At 43.6% G+C, this 11,176-nt stretch overlaps 1 protein-coding gene across 1 annotated transcript; it reads right to left on the reverse strand.

The window, feature by feature from the left end:
- Positions 1-584: 584 nt before the first annotated feature.
- Positions 585-10,716, reverse strand: GSTO1 (glutathione S-transferase omega 1). The gene is made up of 6 exons (XM_059173269.1): positions 10,532-10,716; positions 10,185-10,293; positions 7,957-8,179; positions 5,759-5,857; positions 1,553-1,659; positions 585-814 (listed from the first exon to the last, which is right to left on the reverse strand). Exons 1-6 carry the CDS (start codon positions 10,560-10,562, stop codon positions 661-663), a joined length of 723 nt encoding a protein of 240 aa, XP_059029252.1. The 5' UTR covers positions 10,563-10,716; the 3' UTR covers positions 585-660.
- Between the last annotated feature and the right edge of the window lie 460 nt (positions 10,717-11,176).

An 11,176-nucleotide genomic window follows, 5' to 3' on the forward strand; every position in this document is an offset into this window, starting at 1 on the left:
TTTTAAATAGAAGCCCGGTGGGCCATGGACGCGTCTGGAAGATGGGATGAGTATTTCTGAATTACTCATCCAGACTTGCGCTGAATTGATGGATGGGGTCTTCACAGTATTTAATTACATCGATGGGGTCCGCCTGCTAGGTACCCAGCACTGGAGTTGGTAGGAAGTCTGAAGGGGATTGAGATTGGAGATTGGGAGACCAAATAGGAGGACACCTAGTCACCTGACTTTGAGGTGATACGAGTCTGGTCCTCAGTAGTGACAATGGGAATATAAAAGGCAGTGATGCTGATGGCAAGGAAAGAATGAGGAATTGAAAACTGGAGCGGGCAGCTCTTGAAACAAGGTATCTAAGTGGAGTGTCCTATAGGCAATAAGAAATCTAGGTTGAAGTCCAGTTCTCACCAGAGATGATGATTTAGGAGGTTTTTAGCATAGACTACGATAAAACCCTTAGAATCACAGAAGTATCCTGAGACAGGAAATGTGCTTCCACTTCCGCAGGAGGACCTTAAGGAAACCCCACAGTTTAGCCATGATGTCAAATCAGAGAAGGTGATCCAGTGAGACATGAGAGCCCTTGATAAAATTAAAGCTTATTTTATTCATATTAGGGAAGGAAAATATCAGACCTTTCTTCCCTGCCAACTCTTGCCCCCATCAGAGCCCATAGTCACAGGCCTCGGGGCTGTTCTGCAAGTAGAGGTTGAGGAAACCTAGAACAGCCTTGGGCTCCATGAGGAGGGCTGATACCGCAGGATCTTTCCTCATGGCTGCCATCCAGAGCTTAAGTTTTGGAGTGTGGTCTACACAACTGTGGGAAGGGAAAAGGTAGAAGGCATTACCAAGGCTCCTATTATCATTAGCACTCTGCAGTTTCTTTTTGTTTTCCTCTAATCTTTTAAATACTTCTTTAAAATGCACATAATCAGGATATTAGGTTTGGAAGGTATTGTAAAGGTCTTTGTTTTATGGACAAGGAATCTTAGAAAGTGAAGTGACTTGCTCAGTTAGCATGAGAATTTGTCCAGGCAGACTAGTAACTTTTTAAAGGGAGAACATGAAAGACAACCATGAATGTTACATATTTATTCTACAGCCAGACTGTGACTAAAAATAACCCTAAAGAACTCCAAGCTCTAAGAATTGATAGTAAGCCAATTTGGCTGCCAAATGCAGAACACGAGTTTGGAAGAGTGTGGGAATCCTGCTGGTAAATGGGAAGTAACACTGGTCAGACAATCCTGCATGATGTGTTATAAAAAATATACCTCCTTATGGATCTTTAACCAGAATGAAAGGAGTAAGTTACTTTTGAAAGATTTTACTACATGTTCTGGAACTCTCTGTCCACCCCTCCCCCACACACTCCAGGAGTGGAGAAGGGTGGTGAGTACCTGCCCTGGATAGTCCAAGACTCTCCTCCTGTCTGCCTATTCCCATTCATACTAGTTATATAAAATATCCTAATTTTTGTTCAGAAAAAAGGTCAATATATCCTCTTCCAATTAGCATTATTCTTACTTATGCACAAAATATTCAAATATCTTACTCATTTAACTCCAGAATTTCCATTTGTTCAAACCAGGGCCAGATGAGGTAATCAATCATAGAAAGAGAATTGCCACCAAAGAAGGTTGTCTTCGTATTGGTAAGAACCTGAACGTTAAACAGCAGAAGAGTACTTGTTAATTGGTGCATTTAGTAAGACTCATCATCAGAAATGATGAAAGCAAGTTAAGTAGAGCAAGTGAGAGCAGCAGCTTTTACTCTGACGTATTCAAGCTGGCATTTTGTTTGAACTTTAGGATCTCCTGGTTTGGGATGAAGCCAACAACCAACAAAATAAACTGGAAAGTAGAGAAAAATAAAGCAAGCAACAGAATATGAGATCTTTGTGATATATATATCCAACAAAGGACTGGTATTCAGACTATAGAGAGAACTCCCAGGAATCAATAAGAAAAAAGGCAAACAACTCAATAGAAAATGGGGCAGACTTGATCTTCAGAAAAAAAAGGATATTCTAATGGCCAAAAACCGTATGAAAAGGTATTCAACTACATTAATACAGCTTAGAGCCAAAATGTCAACGACTTGATCTTCAGGAAAAAAAAGGATATTCTAATGGCCAAAAACCATGTGAAAAGGTATTCAACTACATTAATGCAGCTTAGAGCCAAAATGTCAACGACTACACATCCATCGTAATAACTAAAATGAACAAGACAAAAGTTAACAAGGGTGTGGAACCACTACTGGTCAGAGTCTAGGCTGGTGCAACTGTGTTTTAACAGTATGTACTAGAGCCAAGTGCAAGTTATTCTCTAACCCAGTAATTCTACTCTTTGGAAATGTGAACACATGTTCAACAAAAGATAGGTGGAAGAATGTCAATTGCAGCACAATTTGTAATAGCCCCAAAGTGGAAACATTTACTGTCCATCAGGAGTAAAATGGATGAACTGTGCTATAGTCATATGTTGAAAGGATAGGAAAGAACTGCATATAACAGAGGTGAATCTCACAAAGCTGATACTGGATGAAAGAAGCCAGACCTAAAAGAGTGCATATTATAGAATGCCATATGTATAAAGTATAAAAACAGCCCAAACTAATGTTTCTTGATATGGGTGCTAGTTCCATGACTATGTTCACTTGGTAAAAATTCATCAAGCTGTACTCATGCTTTGGGTACTTCTCTGTATGTAACACTTCAATAAAAAACTGACTCAAAAGGGCGCCTGGGTGGCTCAGTGGGTTAAGCCGCTGCCTTCGGCTCAGGTCATGATCTCAGGTCCTGGGATCGAGTCCCACATCCGGCTCTCTGCTCGGTAGGGAGCCTGCTTCCTCCTCTCTCTCTGCCTGCCTCTCTGCCTACTTGTGATCTCTGTCTGTCAAATAAATAAATAAAATCTTAAAAAAAAAAAAAACTGACTCAAAATACACTGGAAATAACTGGGTTAACCATTAGACCAATGTCAAATAAAATTATTTGAAAACGAAACACAAAGAGTATGTTTCTGAAATTCAAGAATGTGCATTGGTGTTAATGGTTTTGCCAAAGTAGAGGAACTAATTAACACCTAACCAACTTAACTTTTTATAAAACTTTCATAGTTTTCCTCAGGGCCCATATAACATTCTGCATTGTAGACTAATGGCTTATATCTACTGGTGTATTTGTCTTTGGTCCACAACCAAGCTAATCATCCAAAGAGTATAGACCATCTTATTTTCTACCTCTCACACTATTCAGGAGAGTGCCTTGCAATTATTAGGCACTCAGAACTGTACAACTAATCAATGTTAACTGGGTCTGTCCTTCAACTGTAATGTCTGGTTATTATATTATGTATAAATAAAATTAAGTAGGATAGTTTCAGTCAGGACGAAATAATCCACTCAACAGGCTAAAACATGGAAATGGCACTACTCACTGTAAGGCACGAGTTCTTAATCTGGAGTCTATGAAGGCAGATGGGGAAAAAGTATATACTCCCCTCCTCCCCTACCAACCCCAAATTTAGCAGATATTTCCATTATGAAATAAACCACAGTAGAATTAATCTTATATATTTTAACTTAAGAATTTAAAAATGCTGAGAAGGGGTCCATAGGCTCTAGTAGGTTGCCAAACACAAAAGAAGTGTTAATCTTCAAAGAAATAGTATCCCACATGTATTCTCTGACCATAATGTAATTAAATTAGAAAACAGCAAAAAGTTTAGGAAACTTACAAGTACACTGATAAATAACAGCTAGGCAATGAGAAAATCACAATGGAAACAGCATAAAAAGCCAATTTAGAACAGAACAATGAACATCCTGCCTATTAAAACTTAATTGAGGGGTGCCTGGGTGGCCCAGTCTAAGTGTCTGCCTTCGGCTGGGGTCATCCTGGGATCGAGCCCAGGGTCCTGGGATCCCACTCCCCTTGCTTGTGTCCCCTCTCTCACTGTGTCTCTGTCAAATAAGTAAATAAAATCTTAAAAAAAAAAAATCTGTCTTTAAAAAAAAAAAGAAACAACCTTAATTGGGCAAAACTAAGATATTATTTAGAAGTAATATATTGGTCATTAATGCATTATACAATCAAGAAAAACTGTAAGTAAGTGCATTAGCTACTGAACTCCTCAGGTAGTCAGTAAAAGAGCAGAAACAGCCAAACCCTATCAAATGATTTCAGAGATTAGAAATGCAAGGAATATGGACATTGGGGACAGTAAGTGATATGGTAAGTGCTGTGAAGTGTGTAGGCGGAAGATTCACAGACCTGTACCCCTGGGGCAAATAATACAATACATGTTAATAATGAATAAAAAAATTAAAAAAAATACAACTCATTTTATCAAATTAGACTATCCTTAATATAAAAAACAAAAACACTATGAAAACAAAATAATCCAACCTTATTAATAATATGCAAATTATTTAAATATTAACTAGTTCTAGAGTTTTTATCTCAGTAATGCTAGCATGGTTCAACACTAGAAAAATCAACACCATATTCATCAGATTAAAGAGAAAAAAATTCCATGAACATCTCAATAGATGTGATACGGATAAAACATTCAACAAAATCACATTCATGATTTTTGTTAAAATCAGCAGACTACTGGGGCGCCTGGGTGGCTCAGTGGGTTAAGCCTCTACCTTCGACTCAGGTCGTGGTCAGGGTCCTGGGATCAGCCCCACATCGGGCTCTCCGCTCAGCAGGGAGCCTGCTTCCCTCTCTCTCTCTGCCTGCCTCTCTGCCTACTTGTGATCTCTACCTCTGGGTTTCAAATAAATAAATAATCTTTAAAAAAAAAAATAAGCAAACCAGTTAACTTTCTTAATGAAAAAAAATTCCAAAAAAATTCACAACAAGCTTAATACTGATAAAATATTAGGATGCATTCCCATACAAGGCAGGAACTATGTCTTCCTTCAGTAAAAACCCAACGCTGAGAGTGCATATTAATGTCTCAAAACCAAGAGAAAGACTTGATGATCTATAGGCCCAAAGGGTAGCTGTGCCCCAAAGGAGGTAAAAACTCATCCAGTCTTCTCTAAGTGTCTTTAGGAGTCATGGCAAACGCTGGTGGGAAATGTTTAATATGTACTATTAAGTAGAAAAAAGAACACAGCACGGTATGTATGCTCTGATTACAGTTATGTTAACTTTTCCCTTCCTCCCTTCCTCCCGTTTTGTTTTAATATACGGGTAAGACTAGACACAGGCATACAAAAATGAAAACAGGGGACAAACTGTGGAAATGTTAGTGCATTTTTTTTTCCTTGTTATTTTACTGTTAGCGTGACAGAGTATTTTAAAAGCAAGCCATGACAGGACGCCTGGGTGGCTCAGTTGGTTAAGCAGCTGCCTTCGGCTCAGGTCATGATCCCAGCGTCCTGGGATCGAGTCCCACATCGGGCTCCTTGCTCAGCAGGGAGCCTGCTTCTCCCTCTGCCTCTGCTTGCCATTCTGTCTGCCTGTGCTCTCTCTCCCCCCCCCCCCACCGATAAATAAATAAAATCTTAAAAAAAAAAAAAAAAAGCAAGCCATGACAAAATATTTTTAGGTGTTTGGGTTTCTATCCTAAACACGACAGCTTACAGCAATCTGTCCTAACCTCAAATTCCTTATTTGGTGTGATTACTAATGGCCACAAACTGCTTTGGGGAAGAGGAGTATAAAGAACAGTGTAGAAAGAAGAGGAGGACGGGATACAGTGTATCATTTACTCTGACAGAACCTTGGAGAAGAGATTACCTCCTCTAGCTTGCTGATTTCTTTCCGCAATTCTTCTTTTTGGCCAGAGCAGTCTTCCTCATTCTGTTTTCTCAAAAGGCTTGTTACCAAAGATGGGACCTACACAGAGAAAAATTTCATAGTTACCAGTGAGGCAAACTACACCGGCCCCCTCACAGAAAAGCATGATGGAGCCCTCAGAGTCCCAGATCATGGTGCTCAAGAAACCTGAAAGGTGCACCAATTCTTGTGTTCACAGAAGTCGGGTACTGATCTTAGAAACAGTTTGGGGGCATAAGGTGCTGTTTTGGTCAGAATTTGATAAGTTGCGATTAACAGAACCCACTTTGGTGAGTTTGAGCCAAATGTGTCTTAAAAAGACACTGAGCGACTCACAGAATTATTGAGGCTGACAAAATAGACAAAATTTATTTTTTGTATGGCTTTGATTAAGTCTCCAATTTTATGTGTATACACACACACACATCTATATATACACACACACATCTCCAAAGCTTCAGTACCTTTACTGTTAGTCTACGTGTCTCAGTGTCAGCTTCTCAGAAGATGACTGGGCTGGGGATGCAGGCGGGGGCATTTCTGGTTTGCTGAGCTATAGCCATGAGGGTGGGGTCATACAGTACCTAAAGCTACCTCTTCCCTGAATGTGAGCTGGGAAGTAATGGTGGGCATCTCCAGCTTTTAGCTTATTTTCTTTTGAAACACAACAATGAATCTCTCTCTCATTCTTTTTTATTTAAAGTACTCTCTACACCCAATGTGGGGCTTGAACTCACAACCCCAAGGTCCAGAGTCATATGCTCTACCGTTTGGGCTAGCCAGATGTCCCCATAATGAATCTTTGTTCCTATTTTTTTTTTTTTAAAGATTTTATCTATTTATTTGACAGAGAGAAATCACAAGTAGATGAAGAGGCAGACAGAGAGAGAGAGAGAGGGAAGCAGGCTCCCCGCTGAGCAGAGAGCCCGATGCGGGACTCGATCCCAGGACCCTGAGATCATGACCTGAGCCGAAGGCAGCGGCCCAACCCACTGAGCCACCCAGGCGCCCCCCTATTTTTTTTTTTTTAATCCTCCAAAATCTTTCTTGTAATTGTCACATTCCCTCTCCATGACTTCAACCATGGCATCTGTGCTATTCTTCCCTCTTGTCTGCTAAGCTAGATAACTCCCTCTTTCTTCCCCCACTGGTTTCCCTTTGTAATGTCTCCTTACACAATGTGCTCTCTCTGTAAGTTTCACCTTCTAGGTATTTCTTTAACCATTTAAAGAAGACAAGATATGCTGACACATATCTTGACAAATAACAGGCTACAGAGATAACCAGACACGCCATTCTGATTGTTCACTATTGGGCATTTCTTTGTTAGTATCAATTGCTTGAATTATCTACAACCCTGACACTGATTAAGATACAAAGAGTTCTTCTACAGGAATGCCACTGACATTGTCAGCTAATAGCTAGGGCCAGCACAAAGTACATGCCTGCTGCTAGACACCTTGGCCAGAGAGCCAACACAGCATTTACCGTGAGTCAGACTTTGCTCTAGGTGTTTTACATAAACTGTTTTTTATCTACAAGAAGAGAGAAATTATTATACTCCTCTGTCTCCTCAGTGAAGCGGAGGCACAGAGGTAAATGAATAAAGGTAAATGAATAACTTCCTCAGAGTCACACCAGTAGGTTGTGGCAGGGCTGGTCACAGACCTGGACAGTGAGCCAGCAGTGATGGGAACACCGCCTCACCCAAAGGAGCTCAGAGTCTGGGTATAACACACAGGTAAGAAAGTGGGCACTCACTGACCAGGAGAAGTTAGCACCTGAGGGACCACAGAGCTGGGCACTGACCCCACCTGGACAAGCTTCTGGAAGGCAGCAGAAGCTAAGAAGATAAATGAAAAAGGACTTGGAGATAACCAGGCAAAGTGAGAAAGGGGAAGAGCCTTCCAGCAAGCATTCAGGAAGAGGCAGTGAGTATGGGAAAACAAAACATTCAGTGTGGCAGGAACAGTGCCTGAAGAGTGAAGAGGGCTGACTTTGGAGAGCCAAGAAGCAGACACCAGATGGCGAAGGGCTTGCAGATAAGAACACAGCTGTGTTTTCCTTTCCCACCTCACTGAATCATAAATGACAGCACTGATTTAGCTTAAAAAACAAAGTTTTTTTCAAACAGGAGCTGAAATTTCTTATACACACACCTTAGAAAATAACTCAAACACCATCTTCTGGCGAGCTTTCTCATAGGGGTCATCTGGCAATAGCTTCTTTCCTGGATATACATCATCCAGGTACTCACAGGTGATGGCAGATTCGTAGATCAGTTGACCCTGACTGTTTTCCAGAACTGGCACCAGGCCAAAGGGATTCTTCTTGAAGAACCACTCAGGCTTACTTTTCAGGTTGATGTTGATGATTTCATGCCTAAAAGAGACACAGAAGACAATGAAGACCATGGAACTTTTTTTTATTATTATTTATTTTTTTATTTCTGAGCAAATCTTCACTGGCCCTACCATCTACCCAGCTGACCAGACCCCAAATTTAGGATTTGATTCAGTCTTGGTTCCTTTTCCCTTGCTCCCTCTTTCTCAAGTCCAATGGATCACAAGATCTGTCAGCTAGATCTCCAGATCAGAGCCTTTTCTCAGCCTTACGCCTGCCTCCTTGTCCAAAACACCAGCTTTAAGCGCGACCTCTACAATGGTCTCCCCTGCTTCCACTCTGCCCTCCCTACCTGTGTGTTGCACAACAGAAGTGAACTGGATCAGGCCATCCTCCTGCCTGCAACCCTGTGATTGCTCCTCATTGCAACGAGGATAGTACTTCAAGCCCTCTGTAGCATGTGATTTGGATCTTTCTTACCTGTCACACCTGTTCCCAGGATTTACCCTCTGGTCATTACAAGCTGGCCACACTGGCGTTTTTATACTCCTTAAATTTGCCAAACAGGTTCTCACCTTAAAGTATATACATTTTTTGTTCCTCTGATCTCTGCCGGTCTTCTCAGGTCAAATGCCACCTCCTCCAAGAGGCCCTTTCTGACTATGCTCTCTGAAGTTGCTTAGAGCCTCTACTAGATGATCACCTTGTTTTACTTTCTTCATTGACCTGATGATATGTATCTGAAATTACCCCGTTCATTTATTTACATGTTCATTATGTCACCTCTCTAGATTGTAAGCTCCATGAAAGCAGGGATTCTGTGTGCCTTGTTCATATTAATAAACATAAAAGAGCGAAATTTTAAAAACATATAAATGCTATGAAGACAATAAAAATGGTTTCAGGGTACTCAGTAAATATTTGTTGAATGAATGAATAAGTGGAAATGCCTCAAGATTGTGAATAAGATACTCTATTTGGGGCTTATTCTAATTGTAAATTATCTGAGGTAACCAACTGTATTCACTACCTAGTATATGAGAATTAACGGTACTAAATCGTACTAATGGTACTAAATGGAATTAATGGAATTAATGGTACTAAATGTTGAGCATTTTGCTATGTGTTCAGGATCAATTTCATCCAAGTAAGATGCAAATCTTAGTGAAATGATGGATAATCTGAAGATATTTTTTTTTCCCCTTTAGAATGCATCGCACATTCTTTTAGGGAAAATTACTGTCTGCCAAATTCTCCCCCTAGAAAACTAAAGTTAGTTTATAAACCCTAAGCACATGGATGGGAAATTTCTTAGAAATGGGAGCTATGTTTTAAACTTCCGTGTCTGCTCAACAGATTCCAAAGATCATTCGAAGGGAGCCAATGCCGATGGATATTTGGTGTCAGGAACCAAGTGACTATTGCATATTCCCATGGATAACCAATACACCAAAAAAAAAATAGTTTTTAATTTCAAAGAGGCTTCGCAGAAGACTGAGTTTTTAGGCATGCACACTTTGACTCAACAACCCAACCTACAGAAATATGCACAGTACAGTTGACTCAGGACTCTGCCAGGAGGGGTAAGGCCTGGACTCAGTTCTAAATAAACTGCCAACAATTAGGGAAGGGGCTGTATAATCAGAGTAACAGCAAACAGGATCACATAAAACAGGCGTGAATGTAGAAGGTGGGGGTAAAGCCAAAGGGCAGCGGACCAGGAATCCGAGATCAACCAGAGTTAGAAGAGCCCCTGATGGTCATTACCTGTGCTCTCCGCTCACCACCAACCTTACGAGAGCCTCAGCTTTCCAAATCCATAAAAATGGTTAGACTGATAGAAATGGGGTTTCCTTAACTGGTGTAATCTGTGACATTCCTCCCACCCCTCACCCCGGGAAGTGGGTTCAAAATTTGCTTTGTTTTCCCCCTCCCCCTCCCCCGAACATCTGAGAATGGTTTATTTTGCAGGCAAGGAAGCCCCTGGGGCCCTACCCGGGAGAGTCCCACCCGGCCGCCCCCGCAGCAGCTGCCGGGTCCTTACCTGATTCCCTTAGCCTTCAGAACCAGGAGTGTCCTCTGGGCGTACGGGCAGAACCTCATGCTGTAGACGCGAATCAGACCCTCAGGGACCGGTCCCGGGGGCGCGCTTCCTGCGGGGGAGACGCTGAGGCGCTCACCGCCGGGAAAGTGGCGGGGACCCCCATCCTGCCGCCATCCCAGGACCAGGCCGCCGAGAGGTCGCGCGCGCTACGGGCCCGGCCCGATCCCCGTGGGTGGCGGACAACCCCCCCCCCCCCCAACCCAGGTGGCTCCGGAGCAGCCACATCAGGACACACGACTGTGAGCCGCCGAGCTTCCACCCCGCCTCTCGCGCCCGGCCGGCCTCACCCTTCGCCAGGCTCCTGTCCGACCCCGACATCGCGGCGCAGCACGGACTGATCTCACTGTCCCGGTTTGCAGGCGATCCAGGAAGTGGGTCGCCCCTCCCTCCGTCGTTTCTCCCCGCCCTCCTCCTCTCCGAAGTGCCCGCGGCGGTCCGCGGTCATCTCGGCGGGGACTGTGTACCCCTGCCCCGCGTCGGCCCGGGCGCTTAAAGAAAAAAACCGGCGCGCGGCGACTCCGGTGGGCGGCCTTGCCCGCGGCGCCCAGGCTCCCTTTGCCGCTGTCTGCAAGGAGGGACGCGCCGCCCCTGGGGCCGAGGGCCTGCAGGGAAATCGCGGCTGAGACGCCCACCCCACGCGCCCACCTCTGGCCGGCAGCCCCGGTTTTGCCTCGCTGGCGCTGGAGCACCGCGGCTGGTGCTCGTGCCAGAGTGTACTGGGAGAGAGAGGCGCTCACGTCCAGAGGCGCAGGGGAAGCTCCAGAGGCTCAGGAGGAGCTCGGCACCCAGGCCATTCCCCCTCCCAGAAGGATGGTGGTCTTCAGGCTGGCCTCCAGGCGGGTCCAACCCTCACCCACACCCAGACCCTGGATCCTCCCACGCCCCGCAGCCGCTGCTCTCTCGTGGCACCCGCCTGGTGGCAGTTCTCCTGC

This window comes from Mustela lutreola, chromosome 4 (genome assembly GCF_030435805.1).
Source record: "Mustela lutreola isolate mMusLut2 chromosome 4, mMusLut2.pri, whole genome shotgun sequence".
In the NCBI taxonomy this organism is placed as follows: domain Eukaryota; kingdom Metazoa; phylum Chordata; class Mammalia; order Carnivora; family Mustelidae; genus Mustela; species Mustela lutreola.